Source organism: Dasypus novemcinctus, chromosome 6, assembly GCF_030445035.2.
Source record: "Dasypus novemcinctus isolate mDasNov1 chromosome 6, mDasNov1.1.hap2, whole genome shotgun sequence".
Lineage (NCBI taxonomy): Eukaryota > Metazoa > Chordata > Mammalia > Cingulata > Dasypodidae > Dasypus > Dasypus novemcinctus.
The window spans coordinates 35,983,686-36,002,920 of NC_080678.1; the positions used below are offsets into that span (position 1 = coordinate 35,983,686).

At 38.4% G+C, this 19,235-nt stretch overlaps 1 protein-coding gene across 7 annotated transcripts in view; it reads left to right on the forward strand.

Annotated features, from left to right (window-relative positions):
- SLF2 (SMC5-SMC6 complex localization factor 2) overlaps nucleotides 1–19,235 on the forward strand; it is a 57,883-nt gene that overhangs the window by 23,552 nt on the left and 15,096 nt on the right. For all 7 annotated transcript variants that reach the window (XM_004458555.5, XM_004458556.5, XM_071215688.1 and 4 more), the window contains 5 exons: nucleotides 1,039–1,180; nucleotides 10,218–10,320; nucleotides 14,746–14,922; nucleotides 16,112–16,209; nucleotides 17,915–18,002. In XM_004458555.5, the coding sequence (XP_004458612.1) occupies nucleotides 1,039–1,180; nucleotides 10,218–10,320; nucleotides 14,746–14,922; nucleotides 16,112–16,209; nucleotides 17,915–18,002 (608 nt within the window). The remainder of the gene's footprint in view (nucleotides 1–1,038; nucleotides 1,181–10,217; nucleotides 10,321–14,745; nucleotides 14,923–16,111; nucleotides 16,210–17,914; nucleotides 18,003–19,235) is intronic.

Sequence of the window (19,235 nt, forward strand, 5' to 3'; positions counted from 1 at the left end):
AAAAGTATTATCCTGATAATGTACTGAGAAGATTGAAAGCATACACTGCAAAAGTGTGACATTTGTTTTTCTTCCTTTGAGAGCCTTTATAACAAGCATAGTAGTTTATCTGTACCACCTATTTTAAGAATTGACACTATAAGGACACTGAAGAGGAAATAAATCTGTGTTAGTAGTAGTTGGGATTGTAACATTAATTTCAGTCATTTCAAAATATGTAACTTCCTTCTTAAGTTACCCCTTTTTATTCATCATTAGCAGGTTTTTTCATAAATGTCATTTCCCTCTCCTTTATTTGGAAATATATATTTGCTATGATCATTTTTCAACTTAACTGTGTTACTTGCTGTTTTAGTTTGCCAAATGGCTGCTGATGTAAAGTACCAGAAATGTGTTGGCTTTTATAAAGGGTATTTATTTGGAGTAAAAGCCTATGGTTCCAAGGCCATGAAAAGTCCAAGCCAAGGAACCACCAGAGATGCTTTTTCACTAAAGTCAGCTACTATTGACCCTGGCATGTTGCCGTATGGTAAAGCAAGATGGCCATCAGTCTCTGTCTAAGTTTCAGCCTTTTGCTCTTGGCTCACCATCTCCTCCTGAGCTGCTCAGTGGGCCCAGCCTTCTGGGGCTTCGTGCTTAAGCAATTCTCTCTCTTACATGGTGGCTTCTTTTTCCTGTGTCTGTATGAGTCTGTTTATATCAGACCCAGCGAGGAGGCAGGAACTCAGTCTGAGTTGTGCCTCCCTGATACAGTCCAATCAAAAGCCCTAAAGTGATCTCATCAAGTCATCTAATCAAAGGCCCCTCAAATGAATTTAATGCAAAGGATATCATACCCAAAGGAATAGATTATACACATAATATTTCTTTTTTGGGGTTACATAAAGTAATTTCAAACTGCCACATTAGCACTAATTAATAGCTGTAAGTTCTAGAAAATAGTAGAAATAATCTATATTTCACATGCAGAATATCACCTTTTAACTGTAGGTGTGTGGACCCAGTATGTAGAATAAAATACTTTCTACTGCTTAACAGATACCTTCAGTGACTCACCAATTTGGCCCTGGATCCCATCATTGTCTGATATAGCAGCTGTGTTTTTCAATATGGGAATTGAATTTAGATCTTTGTTTCCTCTGGAAAATCTTCAGCCAGACTTCAATGAAGACAGTCTAGTGTAAGTTTTCTTTCACATATTAGCATATCATTAACGCTTGAGATTTTTTTTTGCAGAAGGAATGCTATATTCTAAAATATTTCAATAGAAAAAATTGGACTTTGATCTTATTTTATACTGATTAGAAAATTAATACATAGGAAAGAGGATGTAGCTTAGTGGTTGAGTGTCTGTTTTGCATGTACAAGGTCCCAGGTTTAATCCCTGATACTTCCCCAAAATTTTTTTTTAATAAAGGGGAGCTGATGTAGTTCAAGTGGTTGAGTGCCAGCTTCTCACATACACAGTCCCAGGTTCAATCCCCCTCCCCAGAACCTCAGAAAACAAACAAACAAAAAATTAATAAAGGTTAATTAGGGGAAGCTTGGAGCGCACAAATTTTTAAAAATTGCCCTTATCCTTCCATTTAAATAAAAATGGTAGATTTTGTTATTTTCTTCCAGCCTTTTTTCTTTGCATATTTGTGTGTTTTAACCAAAATCAGGATCTTGTGCCATTTTCACTAATTAAACATTTTTTTGTTAGTGTATTCACAATGTGGCATAAAATCTGGTTTTGAACTAACCATCTTTTCCTTGCCAGCTTGTATAGAGAAACTAGGAATACAATCAGTGGGTCCCAGATCTCTGGGATATAACCAAGAACCTAATATCTGCTATCCAATTAACCAACAGTGAAATATATAGGATATATTCTTTGCCTGACAGTATTTGGCAGCCACCAGTAAATTGTTGCTAAATCCACAAAAAAGAAATTTGTCACCATATTTAGCATCTCAAAACAAGAGAATAGGGAAGCAAATTTGGCTCAGTGGTTAGGGCGTCTGTCTACCACATGAGAGGTCTGCAGTTTAAACCCTAGCCTCCTTGACCCGTGTGGACCTGGCCCACGCACAGTGCTGATGCACACAAGGAGTGCCACCCCACACGCAAGGAGTGCGTCCCGTAAGGAGAGCCACCCAGCACGAAAGAAAGTGCAGCCTGCCCAGGAATCACACTGCACACACGGAGAGCTGACACAAGATAACACAACAAAAAGAAAAAAAGATTCCCACTGACAACAATAGAAGGGGACAAAAGAAGAACACGCAGCAAATAGACACAGAGAACAGACAACTGCGGTGGGGCGGGGAGTGGAGAGAAAAAAATAATAATAAAACGAGAATATTAGATCTTAGAAGAACAGGATACTATCTTTGTATACACTAAACAGAACTTGATCATTATGGCATCACTTTAAAAAATTTTTTTAAATTTTGAAATGGTATATTTACATTCAATTGTAAGAAATAATGCAGGGAAGCGGATATGGCTCAAGCAACTGGGCTCTCATCTACCAAATGGGAGAAGGCAAGCTGGCCCATGTGTCAAACTGGCCCATGTGGAGTGCTGCCCTGCGCAGGGGCGCTGGCCCACACGGAGAGCTGATGCAGCGAGATGATGCAACAAAAAGAGACAGGAGAGACAATGAGAGACACAGCAGAACAGGGAGCTGAGGTGGCGCAGGAAAATGATTGCCTCTCTCCCACTCTGAAATGTCCAGGGACCGGTTCTCGGAGCAAGCTAATGAGAATACGAGCAAACACAGAAAAGCACACAGTGAATGGACACAGAGAGCAGACAATGGAAGGAAGGGGGAGAAATAAATCTTTAAAAAAAAAAAAGAAATAATAGAGGGAAGTGAATGTGGCTCAAGCAATTGAGCTGCCACCCACCACAAGGGAGGTCCCTGGTTTGATTCCCAGTGCCTTCTAAAGAAGACAGCAAGCTGTCGAGACTGGCAGGTGCAGCACACTGGCACAACAAGATGACACAAGAAGATGGGAAGTGGATTTGACTCAACTGATAGAGCATCTGCTTACCACATGGGAGGTCCAAGGTTCAAACCCAGGCCCTCCTGACTTGTGTGGTGAGCTGGCCCATGCAGGTGCTGATGCGCAAAAGGAGTGCCATGCCATGCTGGGGTGTCCCCAGCGTAGGGGAGCCCCACGCACAGGGAGTGCACCCCATAAGGAGAGCCGCCCCGTGCAAAAAAAAGCAGAGCCTGCCCAGGAGTGGCACCGCACACACGGAGAGCTGATGCAGCAAGATGACACAACAAAAAGAGACAGATTCCCGGTGCCACTGACAGGAATGCAAGTGGACACAGAAGAACACACAGCGAATGGACACAGAGAGCAGACATGGGGGGGGGGGGAGTGAAATAAAAAATCTCAAAAAAAAAAAGAAAAAAAACAAATCAGAGACACAAAGCAGGGAACAGAGGTTGCTCAAGTGATGAGACACCTCCTTCCCACATGGGAGGTCCTGGGTTCAGTTTCTAGACCTCCTAAAAAGACCAGCACACAACAAACAGACACAGCAAGTACAAACGATGAGGGGGTGAGGAGAAATAAATAAATCTTTAAAAAAGAAAAATACAAATATATACCCTTCACTCAGTTTTCTCCATTGGTAATATCTTATATAATACAATATTGCAACCAGGAAACTAACACTGATACAACCCCATTAACCTTACTCAGATTTTACAAGTTTTATAGGCACCTGTATGTGTATGTGTGTGTGCACATGTGCTTCCTATGCAGTGTTTTCACATGTGTAGATTCACGTGAGCTCTACCACAGTCTGATTGTCTTCTTTCATAACAATATTTGGTTTTAGTCTCTAAGAATATGTTAACATATTAATATGCAAAGTATTAATATGATAACTTGACATTTAATTTTAATTAAAATATAGCTTAATAATTGCCCATTGTGTTAATAATTTAATGATACTTATTTAAATGTTAGTATATTGCCACTTAATATCAATATATTACCATTTTATATATACACATCTACAGAATGCCAAGTATATTGTTATTGTTATTGTTATAAAAATGAAGACGGTAGCAGATGTGGCTCAAGCGGTTGAGCACCTGCTTCCTGTCCCAGGTTCAGTTCTCAGTGTCTCCTAAAAAAAAAAAAGACAAGCAGAAAACCCAATTTAGGGGAGCCAGTGTGGCTCAGTGGTTGACTGCTGGAGTCCCACAAATGAGGTCCCAGGTTCAGTTCCTGGTACCTCAAAAAATAAATAAAAAGGCATCATGACAATGTTCTGTTGAGTATAAAAAATAGTGCCTTAGTCTGTTAATGCTACTTTTTTCATTATTATAAAAAAAAAAAATACGTGTTCACTGCAGAGATTTGGGTGTGCTAAAAATTAGTTGTATATAATGCTTTTCTCTTAAAGATAAACCAGTGTTATCTGGAGTGTTTATATTATAGTCTTATTTTTTTTCCCCTCTGTAAATACATATATATATATTTTTTTAAGGAATTGTACTATTCATAATGTTATTAACAATTTTGTTTACTTAAAGCCGTGTTTTTTCATATTCTTAGAGAACATGAGATTAAATGACACTATATGGGGGTGCCTTAATTTTTAATCAACACAGTCCTGTATGTAGCAGGACTGTAATATGTAATTATTGTAATATGCTATTACAATAATGCTTTGATAATATTCGTATACCTAAATAATTGTGTGACTCTGTTTTCAAAAGATAAATGCAATAAATGTTTCTGATGTCTAATTCCAAAAGCATTACTTTAAGCAAATTACATATGATAATAGTTAATATTCATTTGATAGGCTCAAAATCCATTATTGATGTTTTTAAATCTTTCAAAGTTAAGATGGTTCTTGAATTAGATTCATTCTCAATGTCTGTCTTAATCTAAAAGTCATCATCATATTTAACAGAGAAATAATAGAGACATTTCCACTAAAAATTGAAAAAATTAAAGACTATCCAGTTTCACTACTGTTATTTAACATTATTTTGGAAATACTGGCCAATGCAGTTAGGCAAGAGAAAAAAACTTGAGAGATAAAAATTGGGAGACTTGGTATAAAAAATTTATTTGGAGAAGTAATTTAATGTAGACATGAAGATCTGAGAAATAACTAAAAAGCTATGATAAAAGAATTTGGCTAGAGTGCCTGCATGCAAAATTAATGAGATCAGTGACCTTCAGACATATGAATTATAGCTGGTTATGAGATATACTGGAAGAAAAGGCTTCATTTAAAATAGCAAGAAAAAAATATAAAATCCCTGTGAGTACTGCTGCCAGCGCAGGACTTTTGTCTCCTCCCCTGCACACCCGCCCCCATGTACTAAGGCGCGGAACCTGCCCCCTGCTGTTCACTGGTTCAGTGTCCCAGCTTTCCAAGCGACTGCACTGTGCCTCCTGGCCAAGGTTTCAACAGACTTCATCAAAATGCCGTCTCAGATGGAACTATGGTGTTTACGTCTCACAAATTTGCGGGGATAAAGGCTACTTAACGAAGGAGGACTTGAGAGTATTCATGGAAAAGGAGTTCCCTTGATTTTTGGAAATCAAAAAGACCCTCTGACTGTGGACAAAATAATGAAGGATCTGGATTCCAGACTTTATTTTAGCTAATTGCTGGACTCACCGTCAAGTGCAGTGACTATTTTGTAGTACACATGAAGCAGAAGGGAATGAAGTAGACAGAAATGAGGAATTAATTTCCCCACCCGCCTAAGAATTATCCCAAGAATCACTGAAGGAATCTGCCCCACAGCTTCCCTCTCCATAAGGATTTCATAGCAGATCAGGGCCCTTAGAAAATGTACAAATAAAATCCAACTCCCATTTGACACGTAGAGAAAGAAAAGGCAGTTAAATACCAGATAGGCATTTGACTTTATATTGTTTTCATTCTCTTGCCCTCAATAAACAAATTCCTTTTTTAGTACCTAAAAAAAATCTATGAATAACCTTAACTAGAAACATATATACATATATTCTGTGTGTTATATGTGTATATATATATTTATATAAGATGTTACTATTAAAGGACAAAAAAAAAGATGTTAACAAATGGAAAAGCATACCATCCTTTCTGATAGGAAAATTCAGCATCATAAATACATTAGAACTCCTTAAGATAAGCTATACATTTAATGAGAGCCTGATAGCACATGCCAATAGGATTGGGGACCTGGGGGGGAAATTGGGCCTATATAAATGATTCTGTAGTTCATATAGAAAAAATAGGAACAGCCAGGGAAGTTTTGAGGAAGAAAGAGTTACAAGGACTGATCTTAGTGAATATTGAAATGGTTTGCTACAAGTACAAGGATACAAGGCTCCATCAGTGGAATAAAATAAGAGTTCCAAAATAGAACTAAATATATACAGGTGTTTAGTATGTGTTAAGGTTATTTCAAGAAACAAGGGAGAAGTAGGCTATCTAGTATTATGATAACTGGGTAGCCATGTGGAAAAAAATTTTGGATCCATACCTCAAATAATAAAGATTTTAAAAATCTGCATGGCAATAAATGTAAACTAAGTCAAAAGAAAAACCTCAAAATGGAAATACACTTTATTTATATGTCTATATATATCATTCTGGTCACAGGCAAAGTCTTAATTTCAAAACTGAGAAAAAGAAAAATAACGTACTAAAAAAGTGGGCAAAGGAAATAAACAGACTGATCACAGAAAAGGAAATAAAAATTTTTAAGTATTATGAGAATGTATTCAATTTCAACTTGAGAAAAATGCGAATTCTTATAACCTGATATGTCTGAAGCCACATTCTTCTCTTTAGTTCTCTTTCTACCCAGCATAGGATCCTTGTTAGATATAATCTGTATCTGAAAATATGTTGGGTAGCAAATATTCAAATAGTTCAAGATTATATTCCAATATTTTAAACAGGAAAAATGCTTTCCCATTCTATACCACACCCCAGCCATTTTCCCAAAATACTTTTTTTTCCCTTTTTTTTTCTTTAAAAAGGGGCTGGGGATTGAACCCAGGACCTCGTATGTAGGAAGCTGGGCTCAACCACTGAGCCACATGGGCTCCCCTGAATTCATTCCTTGGCTTTTTTGCTTATTGTTTGATTATTTTTGTTTGTCTTTGTTTTTTTTTATTCTAGGAAGCACCGGGAACCAAACCCAGGGCCTCCCATTTGGGGAGTAGACACTCAACCACTTGAGCCATATCCTCTTCCCACTAAGATACTCTTAAACAGCAATATTTAAAAAATAACCACAGATTTCTATATAATACAAACATTTAAAATACCTACTACCTTATATAATATTTCATGAACTCAGTAGTGGGTGGTAATTTTGCATGCTGAATGTAACATATTAGAATTACTTTTTTACTACAGGGAATATGTTTTGAAATAGAAATAATGATATAAAGGTACATGATGATTGCGTTAAGATACATAATAAATGCAAGGTTTTTGTTTTTAAGATTTTACTTCTCTCTCTTCCCCCGCCGCCCTCATTGTCTGCTCTCTTTGTTCACTTGCTGTGTGTTCTTCTGTGTCTGCTTGCACAGAAACTGCTTCTCTTTTTTGTTGCATCATCTTGGTGCGTCAGCTCTCCGTGTGTGCGGCACCACTCCTGAGTGGGCTGCACTTTTTTCACACAGGGCAGCTCTCCTTGCAGGGTGTACTCCTTGCGCATGGGGCTCCCCCACACAGGGGCGCCCCTGCGTAGCAGGGCACTCCTTGAGCATGGCAGCATTGTGCATGGGCTAGCTCACCACATGGGTCAGGAAGCCCTGGGTGTCGAACCCTGGACCCTACTGTATGGTAAGCAGAAGCTCTTATCAGTTGAGCCATGTCTGCTTCCCAATAAATGCAGGTTTATTTACCAAGATAAAATAAATTTTTCTTTAGTTACTTTCCAATGGAAGATTTTCCTCTACTTTAGTGATTGGAGCAGGGAGGTTGTGGCTATAGTCAATGTTTCTGTATAGTGACAAAAGTGAGCACAGGCAAACAAGAGTGAACTGGTAAAAGAATGAGTGAAATGTATAGAAATGCCTTTTTCAGCAATACGAGTAAGCATGACACTGTTCTGTTGAGATATTACTACGAGTCATTATGCTTTTTCTCTCCAGGACTCACATGCAGTTTATCCATTTTTATTGGTGTGTATATGCATATTTGTTATAGCAGGTGTTCTATCCAAATTGTAGATTTGGTGTAAAAATGTTTCCAGGTTCTTGATGTAAATATTTGGATAGGGAGAGTTTGGATATTAAGGTGGAGCAGTATAGTTCTTTTTTTGAGCACTGTTCTGCTAGTCACAAAGACTCAAAATTTGAATCCTACTACATTCTAACCTCTTTCACTTCTACATCCCATCAGTTCCCACATTCCTGTGTTCCTCTTCCTCTACCTATCTCACAGTTTTTCCTTTTTATTCCCAGTGTGTGTGTCTAATTCAGGTCCTCCTCTCATATCTAGCCTGGCACAAGCTCCTTTCTTTAAGGTCTTTCCAACCCTAAGATATTTATTCTTTTCACTAATGGAGGATTCCTTTTATGAAAGCACAGCTGTGAACTTCTCTCTCATTTTTGAGACTCTACAATCTGACTCTCTTCTGTTTTCCATTCTACTCTTTCTCTTTTGTTCTAATCAAATTGATCTGTCTTCTGTTCCTCCACATCAGCCTTATTGCATTGGCTTTTCCTAGACTGATTCCCCCTTACTTCCATCCTCATTAACTACCCGCTAAATTATTACTTATCTCACTTGTTGAAGAACTGTTTATAAGAGCAAGAGAGAGTCCATTTGCAGGGGACTGGTACATTAATAATTATTATCATAACCACTATCACTTATATAGTGCTTATTATGTGCCAGGCACTGTTGTTAGGGCTTAACATTAGCGCCTCACTTAGTAGTCATAACAGCTTTTAGATAATATTTACATTCCCATTTTACCAGTGTGAGATAGGCCCAGAATGGTTAAGTAATTACCCAAAGTCATACACTTGAAAGGGCCACAGAGGACTCCTAAGCAGTTACTTAAAAAATAAATAAATAAGAGGGGAGCGGGTATAGCTCAGTTGTTGAGCACGTGTTTCGCATATTTGAGGTCCCAAGTTCAATCCCTGGGACCTCTTAAAAAAATAAAAATAAAAAAATATGAAAGTTTCTCCATGTTGTTAGGGAAGTAACTCCAAGATATGTTATTAAATGAAACAAAGAAAGTAGAGAAGAGAATATATAGTATGCTACTGTTTTAGTTTGCCAAAGGCTGCCAAGGCAATATACTAGAAATGGGTTGTTTCTTACAATGGGCATTTATTAACTTATAAGCTGACAGTTCCAAGGCTGAGAAAAATGTCCAAATCAAGGCATCAGGTGAAGCTTTCTCTCAGCAGACCAGTTGTAGGCAATCCTGGACTCCTGTCATCTGGCAGGGCACAATGACTATGTAGACTTGCCAGTCACTGCTTTCTCCTCCTGCTTTCTCTCTGCTCCTGTGGCTTTCTTTCTCACCAGTTCTGTTAATTTCAGCTTCTGGAGGTTTCTGTCTCTGCAGCTTTTTTTCTCTGTATATTCATCCCATTTATAAAGGACTTTAGTAAGAGAATTAGGACCCACCCTGCACTATGCCTTACTGAAGTAATCTAATCAAATGGCCCTGGACCAAATCTAATGTCATCAAATGATCCCACCTACAACAGGTTCACACCCACAGAAATTAATTTAAGAACATAATTTTCTGGGGTCCACAAAAGACTCAAACTACCACAATCTATCTATGCAAAAGAAACAGGGATATTTATTCATATTTGTTTGTATATGCATAAAATACCTGTGGAAGGAAGGCCTAAAACTAGTAGTGATTTTCTTTGGAGAGTCACCAAGATAATCCCTCATTTTTTATAAGCTGTTGGAAAGGGGATTTATGCATAAAGGTTGAAATCAGATCAGTATTTTCTGGGAGTGGGGGGATAGTAGATTGACTCAGATCTGGCAAGAAGGAACTTTTGAGCATGATGGAAATATTCTATTTCTTGATTTGGATAGTAGTCAACACTAGTTTATACGTTTATCAAAATTTAAAGTGTATGTAAATATCTGTAAATTATACTTCATTAAAATTGACTTGCATAATTACTTCATACCCAGTCTCACGCTGCCTTATTCAGTTGAGTTGAGATTTTTTTGTCTTATTCACTTTTCAATAGTTCTGAAACACAGTTGACATCATGGGATAAAGGAAATGAAGATTCATCTTACAAGCCAATTTTTTCAACTCTTCCTGAAACCAACATTCTAAATGTGGTTAAGGTAGGAAAAAACTTTTTGGGGTATCCTTCTAGCAAAGTGCCAAAACTATTTAGTTGTGTGGTTAATGGGTTTTTGTTTTTGTTTTTAATCACTAGTGTCTTAACCAGGTGATTTCTAGTCTCTGAAATTTCTTAAGAATAATCTTTGAATTAAAGAATGTTTTGTTATTATTTTTGTTTTAATATTGGAAGTGAAAAAGAATTTTAGGTCAGAGTTTTGTGATTGAATAGTTAAAATTAAAAAGCATTTTTCCCCCCTTTACAAATTTTATTTTGAAATAATTTCAAACTTGGGAGGGGCACAGTAACAATAGGGAGTTAATAGATAATGGGTGTGTTTGTATTACAAATAATACAAACCCCATACAGAGAATTCTAACCTACCCCCAACCCCCCAGAAACCTGGATCCACCAATTTTAACATTTTACTACATTTGCCATATCATCCTATCTGTGCACCTATCTTATGTCTATTTTCTGAACATTTGAGAGCAGATTGCATACATCATACTCCTTGAATACACAATACTTCATGTCCATTTCCTAAGAACAAGAATATTCATTTATGTAACCACCTTAAGTACAGTTTTCAGGTTCAGTAAATTTAAGATTGATATAAACCTTACATTCTTTTTTTTCCCCTCCCCCTCCATTGTCTGCTATCTGTCCATTCGCTGTGTGTTCTTTTGTGTCTGCTTGTATTCTCACTAGGTGGCTCCAGGAACTGATCCTCGGACCTTCCAGAATGTGAATGCACCACCTCAGCTCCCTGATCTGCTAAGTCTCTTATTGTCTCTCCTCTTTGTCTCTCTTTCTTGCATCCTCTTGCTGCGTCAGCTCTCTGCATTGGCCAGCACTCTGCTCAGGGTGGCATTCTTGCACAGGGTGGCCTTCCTGCATGGAGCGGCACTCCTGCACAGGGTGACATTCCACATGGGCCAGCTCGCTGCACAGGCCAGCTTGCCTTCACCAGGAGGGCCTGGATATCAAACCCTGGACCTCCTGTCTGGTAGATGGGAGCCCAATTGCTTGAGTCACATCTGCTTCCCATAAAGCTTACTTTTTTTTTTTTTTTTTAGATTTTAAAATTTATTTATTTCTCCCCCACCACCATTGTCTGCTCTCTGTGTCCATTCACTGTGTGTTCTTCTATGTCTGCTTGCATTATCAGGCGGCACTGGAAATCTGTGTCTCTTTTTATTGCATCATCTTGCTGCGTCAGCTCTCCATGTGTGTGGTGCCACTCCTAGGCAGTCTGTGCTTTTTTCACGCAGGGCGGAGCACACTCCTTGTGCATGGGACACCCCTACACAGGGGCGCCCCTGCATGGCACAGCATTCCTTGCATGTGGGCCAGCTTACCACACAGGTCAGGAGGCCCTGGGTATTAAACCCTGGACCCTCCATATGGTAGGCAGGCAGGCGCTCTATCAGTTGAGCCACGTCTGCTTCCTGAGCTTACATTCTTTATTTCAGTTTTTTCATATACCCCAATAAGGTCTTTTGGAACCTTACTCCCTGGTTCTTTTTTTTTTTTTTAAAGATTTATTTATTTATTTAATCCCCCCCCTTCCTCGGTTGTCTGTTCTCTGTGTCTATTTGCTGCATCTTGTTTCTTTGTCCGCTTTTGTTGTCGTCAGCAGCACGGTGCGGGAAGTGTGGGTGGTGCCATTCCTGGGCAGGCTGCACTTTGTTTCACACTGGGCGGCTCTCCTTAGGGGCGCACTCCTTGCGCGTGGGGCTACCCTACGGGGGGGACACCACTGCGTGACACGGCACTCCTTGCGCGCATCAGCACTGTGCATGGGCCAGCTCCACACGGGTCAAGGAGGCCCGGGGTTTGAATCGCGGACCTCCCATGTGGTAGACGGATGCCCTAACCACTGGGCCAAGTCCGTTTCCCACTCCCTGATTCTTAGATCCCATCCAGGATCATGTATTGCATTTAACTGTCATTATCTCTATATTTGCTCTACCTTTTTTCCCTTTTTTTTAAATTGTGGATGTAGGTATACAACATAAACCTTCCCATCCCAGTCCTTCCCAAGCATATCATTCAAAAGCATTAATCACATTCACAAAGTTGTGGTACCCTCACCGCCATCCTTTACTAGAGCTTTCCCTTTACTCCAAACAGATACCGTATAAGCATTATTCATTAACTCCCTTTTGCTCCTGTGCCCCTCCCCTGGTAAACCAGTAACCTACTGTTTATCTCTGTGAGTTTGCATATTCTCTGATCTTTCCTTTGTGGTTACTAAGGGGATTAAATTTAGCATACTAAATCTAGAAGAATCTCATTTGGTTTGATATACCAACTTTAATAGCATACACAAACCATGTTCCTATATCCTTCTTCCCTCCCCCCCCCACCAGTATGTACTTCTTGTCACGAATTGCATATTTATAAATTATGAGTCTGAAACAATTATTTTGTCATTGCATTTTACGTATTTGCCTTTTAGATCCTATAGGAAATGAAAAGTGGAGTTACAAACCAAAAATATAATAGGACTGGTATTTATATTTACCCATGTCATTATCTTTAACAAAGATCTTTGTTTCTTTGTGTGGTTTTGATCTATCTAGTGTCCTTTCTCTTTCATCCTGCAGAACTCCTTTAGCGTCTCTTGTAGGGCTGCTGAAGTGGTACAAAGTCTCTCGGCTTTTGTTTAACTTGGAATGTCTTACTTTCTTCCTTATTTTTGAATGACAGTTTTGCTGGTTATAGAATTCTTAGCTGGCAGGTTTTTTGCTTTCCACATTTTAATATGCTATCCCACTTCCTTCTGGCTTCCACAGTTTCCAATGAGAGATCAGTGCTTATCTTATTGAAGCTCCTTTATATGTGACATTGTTTCCCTCTGTGTCTCTAGTGTTCTTGCCTTATCTTTGGCGTTCAACATTTTGATTATAATATACCAAAAAAGCTTTTTGAAGCTAATACATTTTTAGAATTAGGATGTATAATGAAAAATATAATTATTTAAAATGTAACCTAGTGACACAGAGACTTGAATACTTGGAAATATTTTATTTAGTTATTTAGTTATTCTCCCCCCCCGCCCCGTTGTCTGCTCTCTCTGTCCATTCACTGTGTGTTCTTCTGTGACTGCTTCTGTCCTTATCAGCGTCACCAGGAATCTGTGTTTCTTTTTGTTGCATCATCTTTTTGTGTCAGCTCTCCACATGTGTGGTGCCATTCTTGGACAGGCTACACTTTCTTTCACACTGGGCAGCTCTCCTTATGAGGCGCATGGCACAGCACTCCTTGCATGCATCAGCACTGCGCATGGGCCAGCTCCACACGGGTCAAGGAGGCCCGGGGTGTGAACCGCGGCCCTCGCATGTGGTAGGCAGATGCCCTATCCCTTGAGCCAAGTCCGCTTCCTGTTGGAAATATTTTAAAATAGAAGACTTTGAACTACCTAAAATGCAAACACTTAAGAATTATTAACCAGTGTGAAAACATTTTTAACGGCTGAGTCCAATCAATAATATCTAGGGAAGCGGACTTGGCCCAGTGGATAGGGTGTCCGTCTACCACATGGGAGGTCCACGGTTCAAACCCCGGGCCTCCTTGACCCATGTGGAGCTGGCCCATGTGCAGCGCTGATGTGCACAAGGAGTGCCGTGCCACGCAGGGGTGCCCCCTGCATAGGGGAGCCCCATGTGCGAGGAGTGCACCCCATAAGGAGAGCCACCCAGCATGAAAGAAAGTACAGCCTGCCCAGGAATGGTGCCACACACACTGAGAATTGACGCAGCAAGATTACACAACAAAAAGAAAAGTTTCCTGTGCCGCTGACAACAACAGAAGCAGACAAAAAGAAGAACACGCAGCAAATGGACACAGAGAACAGTCAACTGGAGCAGGGGGTGGGGGAAAGGGAGAGAAATAAATAAAATACATCTTTAAAAAAAGAAAAGAAAAGAAAAATGGAGAAGATACTTATCCTGTCACCTAATTCCACTATTAATATGATTATATTTCTTATTTTCTTTTTTCTAGATATCTGAATTTTTATTTTTTTATTCTCTCTTGCATCTTTTGTCAACAAGTTTTTATAATTAAAAACCTTCAAATATCCAGGGTCCTCAGGATGGAGGAATAAAATATGGATTAAAGTAGAAAAAAAAAACCTATAAAAATGTACAATGCAAAATGTAAACCACTTAGCGTGGTTAGTAGCAATGCCTCAGTATTTGTACAATTTTAACAAATGTACCATCCACATGTAAAATGTTATCAATAGGGGAGAATGGAAATGGGGGAGGGCCTTGGGTATATGAGAATCCCCTATATTTTCTGTATGACTTTCCTGTAACCTAAAGCTTCTTTGAAGATAAATTGAACAGCAACAACAACAAAAATTTTTCAAATAAAATATATCTCAAGTTGTTTTATATGTGCATTTGTATCCAAGTTTCTAGGCTTGTGTACATCTATACATCCAGAAGGTTACCAGGATCATGAAATAATGTTGCTGATTTTAATGTTGTTTAAAATGAGTTTGGAAAAACAACTGAAACAGATTCCTCTCGTGGACTTTCAAAGCCTCCTGATAAACCTAATGAAAAACATCAGAGATTGGAACATAAAGGTATGTCACATAAAACTCCATTGGGTGTGACATCACATTTCTACTTTCATCATGTGCAGAATTAAAAGCTTAGTTAAAACCTTTGGCTGATAAAAAATGCACTGAGGAAGTGACTGTTTGCTGGAGCTGTATTATTTAAATTCGTCATAACTGAGTCTTTTCTAAAATGGCAGCTATTCATTCAACAAAATTGTGTTTATTGGGGATTTACTGTGGGCCACAAGCATTACTGCAGGCATTGGAGACAGCTGTGAAAAAAGATTGTAAAGTCCTTACCCTCATGGGGCTTTCAGCCTTGTCAGAGGATTAGATGGTTAACAAGTATATATTATAATATGTTAGCTTGAATATGTGCTATGAAGAAAAAAAAGAAGGACATGACTACAGAGAGTGACAGGAATGCTATACTATTTCAGATCAGGCAGTAAGGAAAGGCCTTTCTGAAGTGACATTTGAACAGGGACCTAAATGAAATGATGCAGTGAGTCATACAACAAGAATTCGAGTTGACCTTGTGTAGCCATGTTGAGGGTCTATATGTATAATTTTTTAAGCCTTTTCAAAAACTGTGTTTTTCAACCTCTTTTTTGGTGGAAAGTTTGAGAGAATTTTCCTGTGCAGAAGCTGAGAGAAGAGTATAAAGAACCCTAAGTATCTATCACCCAGCTTTAACATTTATCAACACATGGTCAGTCTATTCTCATCTGTTACTCCCACCCCATACTTGAACTTTCTCCTACTCACTGGATTATTTTGAAGCAAATCTTTTAGGCTTTTTTAAAAACTGAAGAGTATTCCTAAAATGCAAGAAACCCTGATCAGGAACATATATGATCTTGTGCAACTCATACAGATTAGGTAACTGTTATTTGTATTTAGATCACTTTATTCTTCCAAGAAGGACTATTTAACTATAGCTATAGATATAGATATGATGTAGCACAAAACCTAAAAGCCAAGTGAAATTCAGATAAATACATCTGTTCAATCTCTTTTAGAGTTTAAGATAAATTGAATCTGTTTACTGTGTACATTTCATCAGATTCTAGACTCCATGCTGTTTATAAAAATGAGTGCTCTTTTTCACAGTCCTGCTCCCATTAGGGCCAGAAGGGATGTGTATTATCTGTTAGATATTTGATTCTGCTGACCTGTTTGAAAAGAAATCTTGCTCACTCTTGATTTTCAGGTGCCTGAACTCTGCCTAGCCATAAATGAACTCTCCAGTCATCCCCACAACCTCCTTTGGTTGGTACAGCTGGTCCCTAATTGGACATCACGTGGAAGGTATTGAAAAGTGAGAATTAAGCATTAAGAATTTTTATAATGTTTATATTAATGAAATGCTTGGGGATCCTTTCTTTTCATTCATCATTCCTTCATGAGTCCTTTTTTTTTTTTTTTAAGTAAAGTTTTAAAAATTATGTATCTGTTCAATGACTTGTATCTAAAATATGGTAAGCACTCACAAAACTCAAAAATAACAAAACTAGATAAATAAAATATGCAAACACTTTAACTAAAATACAATGTATTGTTGTGAAATAAGTACCTTAAAAGCAATGCACTAAACTATTAGCCTTTAGGAAAATGCAAACTAAAATCAGAACATAACAACTAGCATGGCTAAAATTTAAGGAGACTGGGAAGCGGGTTTGGCACAATGGATAGGGTATCTGCCTACCACATGGGAGGTCCAAGGTTCAAAGCCAGGACCTCCTAACCCATATGATGAGCTGGCCCATGCGCAGCTCTGATGCACACAAGGACTGCCGTACCACACAGGGGTGTCCCCTGCGTAGGGGAGCCCCACCCACAAGGAGTGCACCCCATAAGGAGAACCGCCCAGCCAGGAATGGCGCCGCACACATGGAGAGCTGACACAGCAAGATACGCAACAAAAAGCAACACAGATTCCCGGTGCCCCTGACAAGAATACAAGCAGACACAGAAGAACACACAGCAAATGGACAGAGAGAGCAGACAACTGGGGAGGGGAAGGGGGCAGGGAAGGGGAGAGAAATAAATAAAAAATTAATTTTAAAAATCAATCAATTAATAAATAATTTATTGGCTAGGATGTGAAAAAACTGGAACCCCCACACAATGCTAGTGGGAATGCAAAATGGTACAACCACTTTGAGAAAAAAATTCCAGTTCCTTAGAAAAACTAAAGACTCATAAGGCCCAATCATAGAGCAAGAGACCTCTATGGGTCTGGTCGGTTGGAACCATAGATTTTCTGTCACCTCATGGAAAGTCAAGCAGGGCCCTGAAAGGGAGCCCAAACTGGAAACTAAATGTAAAACTTTTTATTTGATTGGAGATACCAGCCATATGAAGATTTTGTTAAAGAAGACAAGGAAAAAGGGGCATACTGGTTGGTGAGCATAATATGGGGTCTGAGTGGTCCCTCTTCCAGAAAAAAAATGAGAGGTAATTGACTAGTAACACTAAAGACTCAGAACCCCTCCTGTCTTTACATAAATATTACCAACAATATTAAGCCCTTCCCACAAATGCATTTTTCCCTGTCCCTATGTTGGATGAGAGTTTTCTAATGTGGAGGGATTCTGGAAAAGGCTTTGATAGCCTGACTCTGATACTTAATTCGGGTCATTGCATGATTATCTTAATTTTTTTTAAGCTTATGTGATACTATACATGACACATATACCAAGAAAATAAATGAACTGGTATGCTTTTGCTTTAGTAAAAAGAAATTCCAGCAATAAAATAGATTTTTGTATCAATAAATCAACAGTTTTAAAGGCTTTTAATGATTCGCCTGAGCTTCAGACAACTCTGTACAAATATTTTACATGAAATTTTTTGTGTTTTATTAAAGCTTATACATTCTTATACAGCCTTCTCTTTAAACATTGCCTTTCCAGTTAGAAAAACTAGAGGAACACCTTTTGGCTTATTTATTTGCTTCTCAAACAATATTGATTAAAGTACATTTTAAATACTTTCAAAATTCTAATTCCAGGCAACTGAGAGAGTGCCTCAGTCTAGTGATTATTTCAAAGCTCTTGGATGAAAAACATGAAGATGTCCCTGATGCCAGTAATTTACAGGTATACATAACATTTTTGTTTTCTTTTAATAAATGGGAGAGTTAGTAAGGTATTACAAAAATGGACGGATCCTAAGTCAGAAGTCTTGAGGATAAATCTCTTTAATTTTTGGCATGGTACATATCAATGAGATCCACCTTCATCTCTGAAATGAACACTGTATCACATCCTCTGTCACATAGGATGGTTGTGGACAATCGAATTAATTTATATAAATTGCTGGGAAAATCATAATGTGGTATAAATATAAGATGACATTATTTGTTGAATTAGTTCAATTTATCAAGCTTAGCAAGATTAGAAAATGAAAAATTGTACACTAAACTGCATTTTGAACCTGTTTAAATATTAGTCTTTTTAAATCTTAGAACTTAAATGTGGTTGCCCTCCAGTATTTGTTCAGTAGTGACTATCTCATATATATATTTACACACACACACACATACGTATACATATACATCTAAGAATGTATAAACATACTCTTTGGGAGCTCCATTCCAAGAGAGAAATCCTGAAGGCTTTTTACAAATATTGACAGCACTAATGGGGATACCTTTAGCTGGAATTGAAAACCGCTATAGAACCTGATCTGAATGTCCCTGTGTTGTTCTTGTTTGAATTGCAATTCAATAAAAGGTACTCTACTAGGCCCTAAGGATTTGGAAGGAAAAAAAAGAGAGAGAGATATAGCCCTTAAAAACAATGTAGTAGTTGAAACAAAATTAACCAACCATTGTTGGTATAGTGTAATAAGAGCCAAGGTGCTGTGGGGACAGAGGAACTGATGGGGACAGCTGGTTTTTGCTTTAGTAGAGTTGAAGTAGATTTAATTCCAAATATGATGACTACTTCTGAGCTACCAGGTAATTAACAAATAGCTCTCATTCCTTTTGAGTAATACTTACTGCCATTGGAAGAGAACCAGGTATAGAATTTCTACCATCTGTCTCCTAATTTTTGTTTGTCCTTTAACCCTTTTTCCCTACGTAGAATGGAACTACATGAATACTTAACCCTCAGCCTCAGTAATTGGTATTCAGATTACACAATCTAGTTTTTTTTTTCCTCCCAACCTCTTGCAGTGCTCCTTTTCAAAATCTGAATGACTTCCACCTATCAGGGAGATTCAGCTGCGCTGACTTTGAAATACTTTCACAGAGAAAGTACTCCCTGTAACCTCTTTCATAATACTGTTTGGTCTCCTCCTTAAGCTTTTACCCTAAATCTTTAACT